General features: G+C 38.9%; 1 protein-coding gene across 1 annotated transcript in view; it reads right to left on the minus strand.

Annotated features, from left to right (window-relative positions):
* The window catches only part of LOC121951229 (pituitary adenylate cyclase-activating polypeptide type I receptor-like), a 30449-nt gene extending 15516 nt beyond the window's left edge, over positions 1 to 14933 (minus strand). The window contains exons 1-4 of the mRNA XM_042497483.1: positions 14886 to 14933; positions 14350 to 14442; positions 13464 to 13572; positions 224 to 331 (exon numbers count right to left, since the gene is read on the minus strand). Of these exons, the coding sequence (XP_042353417.1) occupies positions 224 to 331; positions 13464 to 13572; positions 14350 to 14442; positions 14886 to 14933 (358 nt within the window). The remainder of the gene's footprint in view (positions 1 to 223; positions 332 to 13463; positions 13573 to 14349; positions 14443 to 14885) is intronic.
* Between the last annotated feature and the right edge of the window lie 807 nt (positions 14934 to 15740).

A 15740-nucleotide genomic window follows, 5' to 3' on the forward strand; every position in this document is an offset into this window, starting at 1 on the left:
CAAACATGCATGAATTATTCATATGGTGCTCCTTCATCAGAGCGACTCCAGACTGCATTAGTGCGGCAGATTATACTGCAGAGACAATTATACTTAGTAGCGGAACGGCAGTGAACCAGCAGTAAATGGGATTTTCACATTAGCTTCCGCATTTTAACTGTTTTATTGATTACATGACTGGAATTGAGGTTGGTTGAGATTTGGGTCAGCATAGAAAACCAACCTTGATTGCTGGAGAAATGCTGGAAGACATCAGAGCACGATAAGTTTACCACCTGCCCAACTTCAGCTCTCAGCCAGCAGCCGATCTCGTCCCACTCTGTGTTGCATCCTACAAACACAGACAGAGCGATGAGCAGGGTCAGACAATAATGATAAACTTTACTCATAAAGTAAAGTTACACAGTGCTTTATGTGGTTAATCCACAATTTAAATTTCAAGGCTGCAATGAGACAAACTTAAATTACCGCCTTGTGGTTGTATGTCCCCCCCAAACTACTCAAGTGGCAGTTACAGTTTAAATTCATGTCTGTCCAGATTTAAATGTAGCCATGACAGTTGACAATGTGAATGTTGCTACAGAGAAGCTACACATTCGAAAGTGTGAATGCTTCACAGAAACTTGTTTTCTCTTTGTTGACCTCATTCAGTCCAAGTGGATGTTTGTGCCTAATTTGGGGAAATTCCCTCAAGGTGTTCTTGAGATATTGCTTTCACATAAATAAGACAGACCAGGTTCAGCGAGCTTGACCCTTGGCCTTTGACAAAAAAAATCTGATTAGTTAATCTTTGCATCAAAGTGGACATTTGTGTGAAATTTAAATAAATTCCCTCAAGGTGTTTCTGATATATTGTGGTCTCGAGAAGAACATAAATGAGGTCACAACAATTTTGACCTCTGACCACAGAAATCCAATAAGTTCACCTTTGAGACTAAGTGGATGTTTGTTGAGGAAATCCTTGTGAGGCTATTTTGAGGACAGCTGACACGTTTTTGGACTGTTTTATGAATTTGAGTGTTTTTATTGTCTTTCATTACTGTATAACACTGATTATTCATGTCTTTTATTTAGGTGATATTATTACAAAAATGAGGTATTAGCAGCCTGAAGGTGTCTTTCCCTAATTCCGCCTGTCTTCTAGCCTAGACCTCTGAAAATTAGTCAGTGTTATTTTATTAGTCATTTTATTGCCAAATTCTGAAAAATTTTAGTAATACATGCAGATTTGTGTAGCGTATGTTTGTCTAATAAAATTGATCAATCATTCCATTTGGGAGACAAAAACATCAGATCTGTGTGGAGCGATAAGGAGGCCATAACCTTCCTCAAATATTAGGCATGAAACAAACAGTTATTTCTGTCACATTTTCTACATTGTTTTCATTAATTTGGGGTTTGACTGGGACTTTCTCAATGACATTTCATGCTCCTTCCTCCTCTGCAAAAGTTTAACAGCACCTAACTGGAGAATTCGCATTTATCTCTATTGACCGGATCTAGCAGTGAAACGAACAGCATTGGATGGAAATGCATATTAATTTGCATTTTCTTTCGCAGATGTTATCTGTGCCCGTTAAGATTTGGTACTGAGGATCATATCACTGCTGAGACACTCGTCTCTGAGATCAGTATCTGTTACTAACATCTCCACTGACAACTAAGTACCCTCTGAAGTCCACATGATTTTGATCAGACCGACAGCTCCTTCTTCAAAGCAGACATCCATATGCCTTCAGGCTTTGTTCAGGGTCACTTCATCGAGATACATACAAACGTGTCAGGAAACTTTATTTCTGGCCTCATTTCACTGTCTGCAAAGAATAGATATGGCTCAATTGTCAATGACCTTTCAGTTATTTAAGATATGTATGTTTTCTCCTCCCACCACTTCTCCCCATTCATATCAGACACTCAGCGATGGTGAAGGAGAGAAAAAAAAGTAATAATTGGCATTACCTGTTTCCATAATCTTTTCAGTTTGACCTTATTCATATTTAATTCATGCTTTTTGTTGGTCCTGTGATATCCGATTTTTGTCAGTTGAGTAGCTCTGTCTGCTGGACTGAACCTGTCACATAAATTTCTGACAAGAAATGGTAACATGAAAACAAGTGACGTCATCCACTGCTCTCTCTCCCAGCTGACTTTGGGTGAGAGACAGGGTACACCCCGGACGGGTCGCCAGACTATCAACAAGCTGACACATACAGACAACCATTCAAGTCACATTCACACCTGCGGGGCAATTTAAAGTCACCAATTAACCCAACATGCATGTCTTTGGACTGTGGGAAGAAGACGGAGAAAACTCTGCTAGCACTGACAGGACATGCAGACTCCACACAAAAGGCCCAAGCCGGCCTCATGAAAAGTCCTAAAATACTTAATGGTGTCTTTAGATAGCAACGTTGTTTAGTCAGTCGATCCATCACTTTAGACAAAGCTATTTCTGTAGATTGAGATTACATTTAAGGGTTCCCAGAGGCTGAATCATAAAGATCAAAAGCTAACATTCATGACAACTGTGACAAATTGTCCTTTGCTTCTCTGTCAGATCCAGATATGGTCACTTCTAGCTCCAAAAAGCTAAGATGCAAAAGCCGAAATGCCAAACTCAAGGCTTCAAAATGGGAGTCCGCAAACCAATGGGTGACAAAATGGCAGCTACATACATTATTTGTATATATTACTTTATGCAAAGGATTACTAGAGAGATAAATCTTTTTGTGAAAGACTAAGATTTTTTTTGTTTATCTGCTGGCTTTAGTACTCTCTCAATACTGGACCAATTTTAAAAATGTTCCCATTTGTCACTTAGACACAAAAACATGAGAAAATGGCCCTCTAACCCTCTTAGGAACCAAATTGTGTCCTAACAACAGCATCTTAGTGTAGCTCTAAAAATGGTAATACCATAAATCTTAATGACTAAATTACCTTCCATGAGTCACGACATCACATTTGCATTTAAAGGGGTTAAAATATTTCATTAAGTGACATCATTGGTTCCTTTCTGTCCTGCACTGCTTTGGTTACACTGAACTTTTCTTTTGCCATGCTGCAGTTATGAAAATGTTTAATATACCGACGAAATAAATAACGGCCTCAGCATAAAATGTGGTTCACTGCCATCCTGCTGAGAGACGAGTGAGAATACTAATTTTACTTGCAGTCAGACTGTGTTTATGTTCAAGTCAGAAATCACTCTTGGCTCTTTGAAACACTTTTATGTTCCTTAAAACTTAAAGTGCCCAAGGACTTTAAACTTTTTTCAGAGGACAAAAAATGTTTTTGACATTTATTCTGGTCTCACTTCAGCCTTGGGGAAGAATGAAAAAGAAAACTCCTTGTATTGCCTAAAAAAAAAAAATCATGCTGTTGACATTTACCCACTGTGGACTTAAATGGCATATTTGCAGCACCACACACCATGTTTATCACAATGATAAATGCATTTAATATCTTTTATATGTATTCATCTATTCAGTTTTGTCAAACCTGTTACTTTGCATCCTGAGACAAAGTCCTCATTGATATGGGAATAAATCCATTATATTATTGGGAAGTGATCAAAGATTAATTTAAAATCTTGACAAATGCAGAAAAAAACCTGAGCGTGTATGAAGCAAAAGCTTTAACCAAAGTCCATTTACAAAAAAAGAACAAGATAGAACTGGGGGTAAGACCTGTAAGCTGGTATAGTTTTAGTAGATCAGGATTAATAGAAATATCATCGTTTGCTTACACAAGCAGAAGTATAGGTCACTTATATGCACTGTAGTCTCTGTGGTTGGTGTGGGTGGATTTGCACTGATAAAACGCCAGTAGGTGGGCCAGGATGTTTCAAGACTTTTCTCAATAAAAGTAACAGCATGGAGTCTGTGATGCTGTGAGAAACTCATCACAGATCATTTGAAATGCATGAAGCTAGACATGTGAGCAACACTGTAGGAAGCTGAAGCATTTGAATGACACATGCATACAGTGGTAGTGAACCTCCTTTTCGTAGTGATATCTGGATAAATTTACATGCACATAATAATGTTGCTATGCTGCAAAAAAAAAGAAGCAATCTTGGTTTTAAGCCGCTCATGTCAGTGTTTAAATCGTCTGCTCCACACATTTTCAAAACGCATCCTAACAGAAAACACAAAACATTTCAAACAGGACTAAGTCATCCTGGCAGCTCAGCAGGTCAAGTCAAGTCAATTTTATTTCTAAAGCCCATTATCACAAATCACAATTTTCCTCAGAGGGCTTTACAGCATACAACATCCCTCTGTCCTTAGACCCTCACGTCAACTAAGGAAAAACTCCCAAAAACCCCCTATAACATTAGAATGCTTTGAGCTAAGCTAAGTGTCAGTGATCTAATATGCTCACAACCACAATGCAACATTATGATGTTTAGCTTATATGTTTACCATGTATTAGTTTAGCATTCTACGATGCTGACATTTGCCAATTAGCAGCACTAAACAGAAAATACAGCTGAGGCTGCTGGAAATGTGGTTTCTTTTTTGTAATTCATTCATTGCTGTGGACATACTGTGCTCTTGGTATCCTTCGGCATTTGCTGTTGAAACTCTGTGATGTCAACAGGCAACCATCGCAGGAACGCCATCTAGTGACATATCATGTGGATGTGACATGTTCTGTCTGGCCGCACTCTCAACTGACGCCGCCCACCCGTGTATCACGGTGTTACGTCAGGTGCCATACAGCCGCAAAGGTGGTTTTTCTCGTCGGGATCTTACGCCGAAATCCCTGTAAAAGGGACGATATTTGAAAGTTTAGGAAAGAGAATGGACTGTGGGGTGACATGATGTCTGACACAATTTTTATGGCAATCCACCCAATAGTTGTCAAGAGATTTCAATCAAAACCTAAAATTAAAAACCGATTATAGTGGAAGTCAGGTAATGTGAGCCATCCAGCATCTGACATTAATCTGAAACAATTTACAGGCAGCAATCTGTCTGGGGGAACTATCTATTTTCTCTCAGTGAAATTGTTTAATTATATTAATCCAGCGTATTTAATCCATTATCAATCTTTCTTCTGCAGAAAAAGAAACAATCAGGTTTTCTCACAAAACTGATGTCACTAACTCTGGGAAGTAACAGTGCAGTTATTCACGGAGTACCTGGGAGCTTTATGAGTCATGTCAGCATCTCGTGTGCTGTTGTCAGGCTGAGTCAGACTGATACCCCTGAAACCAAGGATCCAGGAGGGGAAGAGGGATTGTGTTAAAATGCACTTTCAGATCTCAGGTCTGTCATTTCATGGACTGTTAGCACAATGAGTTGTCGTCTCAGGGGTGGTGCTATGAATTTTCGTGCTTAAACACAGCAGGCGGCTTGAGTACACCAACAAAATACACAGCAACTTAAAGAGGAGATAGACAAGTTTAGCGTTAGATTGCTGGCATCCCACCAGGTCTCAAAAGACTAATAACTTTTATTTTGCATCTGTCTTTGGTTGATTATTTAGATCTTTTAAACACATTAAAATTCCATGTATTGCATGTGACGTATAAAATAAAGATGCTATTTTTGTTAGCAGCATGAATTTACTCTTTTTATTGGACCCATCCCTCATTATACTCTGCCCAAAAGCTGCCAGAGAAGAAATTGGCTTCAGTCCATGCGATTAAAAATAAAATAATAAAAAAAAATAATAATAATAATAATAATAATAAATAATAATAATGAATATATATATATATATATATATATATATATATATGTGTGTGTGTGTGTGTGTGTGTGTGTGTATTGACAAATTGTTTTTCTGCTTGTCTCAGAAAACAGCATGGGTGCTTTATCTTAGAAAATAAATTATCCGTCTGGGGGAGCCCAGAGCAGTGTGAAATTGAAGTATAAAATATTTACAGAACACAGAATTCGTTTTAGGAAAGACTGATCTGGCTGCCCTGGAACGCTTGTACCCTAATAGACAACTGTTACAGAAAACATTTGGACATGATATAGCAGGACGTTTAAGCACATACATAATCTCTCAGTTCCTGGGCAATTCTCACTGGTTTACCAGGACACAAATTACACTTGTGCTTTTGCTCCTATGAAAGGCTAAATATATGCATGAAAAGGTTTAAATTCTGCCTTATTTAAAGAGCTATCTTGAAACTCTTGGTATGGCCATGTCTTCACTAAGACAGCTAAATAAAAACATGCAGGTTTTTTTTCCTCTCTGTTGGGTGCTTTTCGTTCACACTAAGCCACAATTAATCACATCCAAAAAACAATGATTTTCAAACCGCCCTCGCTGTCAAGTGCATCTTAAAATCCATTGTGAATAAGACAATTAAGATTGGCAGCAAATTGCAGGCATGAAAATAAAGGATGTGGATACAATATTGCTGTTAACTTTCCTCTGAGGTTTAGGGGATGAGGTACAGTGTCTTTATACAGCGATTAAACAACTGTGCTTAAGTGAGCAAGGATTAAGAGATTTTATTCTCCAATGTTGGGGTTTCTTAATGCCAGAATTGGGTGTTGAAGCCTATAAATTTTGGTGAGAGGGGAAACATCTTAAGCAAATCATATGTGGGAGGATCATCCGTAGGTTTACACAGATGGGCTTAATCCTAATAAAAAAACATAAGGCATCTATTCAAGAGAGGAAACAGCCTCTAAAATAGTATTTCAGTTTTCACTGAAGAGACAGTGGCACATTTATAAGCGAAACAAACAAAACCAAAAATCAGTGTCGTTTGTAAAGACCATGCTGCAGAATAATGGTTTGGCCTGATTTAATTACTGAAGTTCAGGTGTTGCACTATGAAAATTAAGCACCAGATGAATTCACTAAAAGTTAGTCTTGTCTTAATTTGGCGCTAAGTGCTACTCACTAGAGTAAGATCACTTTCCACTTTTGCTGGTCCGGTCCGGTGTACAAGCTTAAACTGGTTTGATTTATGCAAAGCGACTGAACTGGCATTTGTCATTATGTCACGCTCAGCAACTAGTGTCCTCAGACTCTCTGTCATTTACTGATTAAATTTTAGCAGAGGGGTGAGACAAACACAGGCACATGCTTTTTGTTTACTTTTTTGGGTGACAAGGGGAGAAATGGCAACATGGAGTTATTCTCTTAAAAAGACTGAAACTGTTTGGACTCACATTATGTACATTACATGATACTATGTGAGTTAAATACTCACTTTCCATTGGGACACAATGTCATTATGTTCCACTGAGGACTGACTCCTGAGTCATGTAGGCCACCTGGTAAAATTCAATAAACCAGTCTGGTCTGGTGTTTGGCTTAATATCGGTAAAATCGGTTTGAAATTTTCACACCAGCCCAATCATACAACACACACACCATCACATAAAATATTGTTGCATTATTTGCTATCAGTTGATACCAAAAGTAAATACACACATACAGAAACAGTATGCTCCACACAGTTAGGATCAGTGGCCAGCATGCCAATCTGGCACGCAAATGCAATAAAATTACAGCTTTCCTAGAGAGCTGATGCACACTGACACATTAGGACAGTGTAGGACAGCTTATCCTGACACAATGACAGTATGTGGGCTCACAAAAAAATAATAGATGTGGGTGTTTTGAAGTTCAGTCTATGCCAGTTAGTTTTGGACGGTTTCCTCCCAATTTGTTATTTGACATGAGCAATATTAAAATCATGTTCTAAGGAAGGTTTTGTGCTTTCTCCAGTCTGGTGCTCATTTATCATATCTACTGTGCCAAAAGGAAGAAGAACAGGATAGTGATTATTTAGTTTCTTAGCAATGTTGGCCTGTGGATGTGTTGATCAATCAATCAGTCCAAAAGAAAAGAGAGAAACAACTCTTGGATAGATTGTCATGAACTATGTTACATGCATTCATGCCCCCCTGCAGATGGACAGTATTAGACCAAACTAGCCAACCTTGAAACCTCAAAAGTAAGGAGGATATTTTAAACCAAAGTCAGGGGTCTGGAAGTCCTCCCCCAGAAAAGTGTGACTTTCCCAAACTTTGTTTCCTGCATGCTGGTGGTGTTTTAAAGAGAGAAAATAACAAAATAATAGGTGCACTACATCAGAATTTAAAAATTTGGGTTTGTTTTTGGTTCATGACCATGGCAATACCAGAAAGAAGGAGGAAGGCCAGTGAGCTTGGCCTGCGCCAGGGATAAATAGCCAGCTGTACTTCCTGGCTTACACACCCGTTGGCCCTGGATGCCTAAGCAAGGTAGAACCAGAGGATTACGGTCTTTGGAAGTCAGCTCGGTAGCCTAACACACTGTGGCAGAGGAGGGCAAACAGTGCCCCCTTCCCCAGCCCCCAAGTCACCCCTGAAGCCCTGGTAATGGGGGCCAGGAAGAAGTGGAGGTGCCCAGCTCATGTGTTACCCCTACTTAGCCACGTAGGGTTTAGAGAAGGAGAAAGAGGGCTGGAAGCACCAATGAGTAAGAAACGGTGCACTTTTGGCGTCATAAGACTTTTCCACTCTGTACAGTTAAAGAAACAGATTGTGATAATGAAAACGTTTTTAAAAAAAAGTCGGGGAAATACAAAAGAATTGTGACCATAGGAGGAAACCAGGAGAGGGCAATGAAAATGGAAGGATTTACAAGTATGTAGCCTATTAGAATTTTAATGTGGTGCGATCATTAGGTAGAATCTTTCCAATGCTTTAGTTTATGACTGAATACCCGAAAACCTCAGCTGTATTTTAGTATGCTAACCCGCTAAACTAAGATGCTGAACATGGTAAACATCTAATTATGTCAAAAGGTCATGCAAGAATCACAAGATCAGAGAAAAATCCTTTTTAGGCTTGCCTTTGAGTCTGAACATAACTTTTGGTTTCTCCAAGAAAGCCCTTCTTTGAGTGAAATCTGTTCACTTAAAGCCAAGACACAACTTTTCCCCAACCTTGACTAAGAAATCCCTCGGAGTTCACCCCTCTTGGAAACTTCTCCCAACTGCTTTCCAGACCATAATGGCTCGAACCAATCAGCATCTTGTCAGGAGCTGCTGGTAGCCACAGATGTGATTTAGGGGTGTATAATGACACGAAGAGGTGACAGTTTGTTGAAAACAACAATGTTGCTCCCAAAGACGGTAGCATAGATGCTGCAATATCTGAAATGGAGTGTATTTCTTCATTAAAAGAGCAAATAACAGCACTTGATGGAAAAGATGTTTTTGCTGCTCTCCTGACTGGCCTGTGATAGACAGGCCATCCAATCACCTGCCAAGTATTTCTTGAAAGTAGGCCTACCCACCCTTTTCCAATTTCCAATGATGGCATCTCATGATTCTGTGTAACAAACAGTCAGCCATGTCAGGTTATGTTACCCCTCCAATTGATGCTTTGCTATTTGCCCTGCCTTCGGATGCAGCCATTTGGAACAGCTATAAAGACATTTGCCCTCAAACATTGTAAGCATGCTGATTTTAGCTGCCTTGACTCTTTTTTTCATTGTTTTGGTCTTTCTTTTTCACTGATTTTCCAGTTAATTCTCTGAAAATGCTGCTGCAGACTCAACCCTTTTGTACAGGTCAGCTCCTTTAAAACTGAGTCTGAACCAAAGATTAGTTTTTTTTTTTTGTTTTTTTTTTTACCTCAAGCTGTTTTTTGGATTGCCTTTACAGAGTAGCTGGCTTGCAAGTGCAAATTAAAGTTTTACTGACAAGTCAAGTAGTTGAACAATATTCCCCAAAGGGAGTTCCCACTCCTAGATGCTTGAATTCAGATCTCTGGATGTGAGTCATACAGATACTGAGAGTGATTTGACAACTGCGATATGCTGATTATGAAAAGATTTCATTTTTAGCCTGAGACTGGGCCAAAAAGAAAGAAAGAGGCACAATCATATGATCTATGTTAAAAGAGACATTTCTATCAAAAGCCGCCGTGAGTGCAGCAAAAACCATGAGTTATGGAAACTTACACTGTTTCACTGTGACTGACGTCTTTGTGTTTGTGCTCAATCACAGGATGGATTTTTGACCACCATGTGGGCAAAACCTTGTTCCTTGGTGTGTCTAACTGTCAGAGTTCACAATTAACACTTGTGTCAAGAGGTTGATGATTGCTTTAAAACATTTTCTTTCAGATCGACCAAAAGGTTTTGTCTCCCACTGAGCAGGTCTCTATTCTTGGGCCTTTATCAGCAGACAGCTCTAAAGGACGCTATACATTCAGCCGCTTGAGTATCACCTCATTTAGGATTAACAAGGACGTTTGAAATTACTTTGAGTGAGTGCTTCCAGAGCAGCATTTAGGGAGGAACAAGATGACATCTTTCATATAATTTTTCAATTCATTTATTAAGCAGCATGAATCCAATTGACTTCTCAGTGGGATTTAATGTTTTAATGGGATTTAAATTTTGATGTTTAGTGTACACTTGGGCAGGGTTTTTTACCAGATAGAATATCTCAGCAAAACATGGCTTATATTGAATATCCCTTATAAACAGCTTGGCATTCAGTCTATTTCTACGGCAAAGCATGAAGTCCCTTTCCCACTGCACAAAAAAACATGTGCTAACAAAAGGGGAGCCAGGAGGATTTATAAAAAAAAAAAAAAACGGGGTGGTTTCCAAACATCTTGGAGTCTACAACATAGTGCTTCTTTTATATTCAAATAAGGATCAGATTGTGTGAGAGTGAGCGTCAGACATGTTTGTTTTAGAGTTGTTTTTGTTTTTATTTTTATCCCATTATTTTAGCTTAACTGATACACTTCTTTTATGCCTTTTTAAATTCCTTTTTCTTTAATTAGGTACACACTTAGGTACACAAATTAATAGTTGGACCTGAAGGAGTGGTTGAACAGGTGATATGTGTGGGTGATGGGGTGGACTGATCTGGCATGTGATTATATACTTGTGCACTGTTGCTTTATTTAGCCCTGTTACAAAATCTATAAAGACAAGTGTTTAGTTAAATAGTATAGTCATGCTTGCAGCTCCTGTCAGGCTGTATTTTTTTAAACAGCTGTGCTTTGAGCTAAGTGCTAATATCAGCATGTTAACGTGCTGATGTTTTGTCAATCTTGACCGAAGTGATGGACCAACCAACAAACAAGTCAGAGTTGTCCCCTCCAGACCCACACTGCTAGCTTGGCTTAAAATACCAAATATTTGCTGTTCTGGGGTCACAAATGTGAGGATTTTCTGTCTGTCTCTATTTCAAACCATTATGAAGCGAATATCTTTGGATTTTGGAAAGCTGGGCAACAAGCTGTATTAGTTCTTAACTATGTTTATTGACTTTTTTTATACTGAAAAGATGCTTGAAATAATAATCAAAATGTAAACTGATAATTGTTGCAACTCTAAATCAGAGCAACAGCGTGCAGGGTGACATATTGGAACTGGCTGATTTTTGCTCAATGGCAACACATTGCACAGCAGCCTGCAGAATATGACGTCTTCTTGGGCTCATCAGCACCAGGAGTCAGTCCCTGATGATGAGTGACATCATTTCATAAAGGTGACATTTCAACTCAGCGTGACTCCCTAACTCTGCGTGATGACATGTCACCTGCATGGTTGGCATCACACTGATGGACGCACAAACACACCTACTGTGACAGTGAAATTCATCAGCAGACATTTATCTGCGTAATGGGGAGTGGATGACACCTTTGCAGCAAAGTGTTGTGTCACTCTGGCGTTCACAGTCTTCGGGGTTAATTTAGATCAAATTAGTCTGGAAATGTTAAAGTTCATCACTCTCACGGAGGGGAGTTGCCAGAGTGTTGTTGTTTTGGGGCAGTTTCTGATGAAGCAGAGACGAGCTCGGCTTCAGTGACGCAGTTCAGTGTGGGGACACGCAGTGTGGCCCTCTGGGAGATGCCAGGTTCATTAGTATGTAATAAAGTCAACAGCTTAGATTGAAAGGACAAGCAGGTGAGGCCTCACCAGGAGGAGTAACAGGTGTTATCATGGGTTTTGGATTAGTATGATGAAGATTGCATGGTGTAATAACACTGCACATTACAAATTTCAGTCTCTGCATTCTCAGTCTTTTCAAAATAAAATAAGAAACTTTTTTGATTGCACAAATTGAAATGAAAAGGGTTTTACATGCAGTTGGTCTACTGCTACGAGTACAGTAACTTTACTTAAGACATCATCCCCCATCATACTATGCTGGGATTTTTGGTTACTGTTTGTAAACACCATCAACACCAAAAGCGAGAGCCCAGATTCACTCCTATTTGCCATATTTGTGTTTTGTTTGATGCTGTGTCCACAATACTCATAGCTTCTTCTGCCTCTTTGGTCTGGCACATAGACTGATTAATAAAGATGGCAAACATGACAGCCCCCCAAAATTGAAGCCAAAACGTCTTGATCGCCCCCTGGTGGCTGGCTACAGTGCAGGTCATAAACCCTGGCCCATCAATGTTAGTGTATGGGACCACTGGCCAATCTAAAAAATCAAAATACATGTCAAAAAAAAGGTTTTTATTACCCTGATGGTTTTTCAAGTGTTTGTTTTTCTAAGAAGTTTGGGTTTTAATGAAATATTAGATGCTATAAAAAGGGGAGTGTCAACATGATTGACAGCTGTGTGTGCCCAGCATTGTGCTCACAATCGGTGGTGCTGCTTGCAATTGGTTGGATGGGTGTATGGGTGGGAACTTGATACTTCAGACATTGCTGCGGCTGTATCGCAATATTTTGGCTCTATTTTGTACAGCGGGATGAAGTGGGGATGTGTCATCTATTTTCATAAACAAGGTCTGTCACCTGCTTGTTAAAGTCATGACATAACCTGCTCATATGCCCAGAAACACCCTAAACACTGCAAAGCCAGAAGACAATAAGTTAATAGAGCCAAAGGGCAGAGTTATCTGTGTTTTAACAATACACTAGTTACTAAATGTTTGTTGTGTACTACTCCTGCTTCTTGCTGTATATACTAAATTTCCCCCAGTCACTCAGTGAGGCTGAAGCTATTTGTTGCTCCAGGGAGGGTCATGATAAAAGAAAAATATCACACCCCAACTACCCCTCTACTCTGACAAATAGAGTACAGTCCCTAAATGAAATCCAGGCAGAATGCCGATAATAGAACTGAAACCTTTAAAAAGGTTTTGTTATTTAAGTGCAATGAAAGTCAAAAACTTTTATGCTCATACATTAAGTGATGGATGTGCTCAGTCATGAATGTCATCACATGAATTGCACAAAATGCACACAATGCTACAACATTAAGAAAAAATAAAAACTAGTCTAACTGGCACATAAAACATCCTATAGAAAGTTTAACCCACATAATTTTCCTTCCATGTTGTTTAGGCTATAAAATGCAGTTTTGAGCCAACCTCAAAACTCTTCTTCCTTTTTTTAGTTTAGCCCACATTCCCGTCTATTAAAAACCTCTCGCAGTGCGCCGAGATTTCTCATGTATCTCTCAAAGAAGCACAAAGCACCAGCAGCAGCATCACACATGAACCCACCGCTGTGGTCGCTCTGGTTTTGCGCCTCGCTCCTCCTCGTCTGGCTGCAAAGCTCACGAGCCCTCAGGTGCTGAGAGATGATGGCGCAGTCCGGATGAATTGCTTCAGCCTGGAAATATGAGACAACTTAAGTTATCTAGCCAAAAGCAGACACATGCACCACACCGATGCTCTTTGCTTATTGGTTGGGTGAACGATGGAGGAAAAACATGGATTCGGGCTATTAAACAAACTAATTAAACAAAAACTAAACTAAACTATTAAACAAAATTAAACAGATAACTACGTGCGAGTGTGTTTGTCAAGAATTTAGTTTTTATTAGTTTCCTTTTGTTAGAAAAACAACTAAGAATAAGCTATATATTATATAATATATATATATATATATATATATATATAATTTTGCCCCTATAGATAACAAAATTTATTGATAAGAATACATTTTTATCAACAAGCGTTTTGCAAATGCACGCTCAAACCTTGCACGCTATAAGACAACATCTTGACCGTTTGTTTTTTTTTTTTTTGTTTGTTTTTTTTTGGTTTTGTTTCTTCTCCATGTTCCCCCTGTTCATTTTTCGTCTTTGATTGATACCAGACAGGTGCTGATTGATGTAGGTCGCGAGCCTTGATAACCACTAATTAGCGCCTGCGGCTTAATGAGGACATTTGCTGTCCAAGTGTGTGTCGCGTGCTCCAGAGAGCCACACAAGGACATAGGATAACAACGGTGATAGCGTCGCAATAAAGATGTAATTAGGCTATAATTAAGAGTCTGGTTTCCTAATTTGCAGGTTAAAATGCAGCAAACTTCTGCAGCACTTTTAATCACTTAATGAATTAGAGAACTGTCTCAGAAAGAATGCATAAAAGAATAAATACTCACTTTAGGCCACAGAAGAAGATAAAAGATGAGGAGTGTGAATATCTCCTGTCGTCCCGGCAGCGCCTTACAATCCATTTCCATTTTCTTATCTGTCTATCCTCATCGGATGATGCTGATGATGTGGGTACAAATCCAGGTTATTTGTTCCTCTGGAGCCTGTTAAAGCGCGACTTCTTTTTTATAGCCTCCCTGTGAAAATGTATTCTGTCAACCTTAAAATAAATGAATCCCCATACTCTTCCCCGCGAGCTGCAAACTTGTGGGAGTGAGGAGCTGCTGCCTCACATCTGCTCTCTCTCTCTCTCTCTCTCTCTCTCTCTCTCTCTGTCTCTAAATCAGGTGAATGAATATCTCCATTCACAGGCTTGGCACTGAGGACACGTGATAAAACAAAGCGCAAATGCATCAGAGAGCAGAACAGCAAATGACCTAATTTCAAGTCACAAATATATTATGCAAATGTGACTGACTGCCATAAACCTTTTGTATATGTCTCAACAAAAAGAGGGAGTAGACTATATTGTTATTGTTATTACCAGAGGTACTTGTAGGCCTACATTACTGTCCTTTACACTGCACCACATTTCTAGTGGTGGAAATTAGGCCTAACTATAAGTGCATTTACACAAGTGCATACATGTTGTAGGCAAATACTGTGTTTTTACATTTATCTGACAGCTAGAGTTACTATTTAAGATTTTACATATCAAACATATGATGAATTAATAAAACATTATTCGGTGTTAGAGACTGTCCTGTGAAAGTGCTCATACAGGATAACCTCCACCAGTTATAACATGAAATGCTGCTCATTTGTTAAAGCATTAATAATGATATTCCAATAATATGATATCTATCATAAACAACAGAACTCTTTGAAAGGAACTATTCTGCCCAACAAATATTTTTCCATTTCAATGGACATAGCTTTTCTAGAGGTACTAGATCTATTATTACTGTCATCTGACTCCACCCAAAATGCACAGACTTGTTTGATGGTATGTTTATAAGCTAATCACTGTGTTCCACATTATCTAAAGAGGACTGCAGTAAAGCCGCGCCCCCCTTTTAAACAAGCATGGCTGACCATGAAGCCAGGAAGATGCGCAAGGCAAGTTTCAGTCTATTAATCATAATGATGTTTTAAATACATAATTTGTGTTGAAACTGTGTTTAAAGTAAACATGGGTTGTTATATTACTTACACATGTTTAAAAAAGGCATTTGAAAGAGTTTATAGCTTTCAGTGCATTGAATTGGACGGGAGATACTGGAAAATGAATGTAAGGGAATCTTATTTAAACAGTGAAATACTGTTCTTATTTAATGATGCAATGAGTTTACAATCCATCCTATTGATTATGCATATTAATCTCAGGAGGTTCTCAACA

Source organism: Plectropomus leopardus, chromosome 12 (assembly GCF_008729295.1).
Source record: "Plectropomus leopardus isolate mb chromosome 12, YSFRI_Pleo_2.0, whole genome shotgun sequence".
NCBI classification, from domain to species: domain Eukaryota; kingdom Metazoa; phylum Chordata; class Actinopteri; order Perciformes; family Serranidae; genus Plectropomus; species Plectropomus leopardus.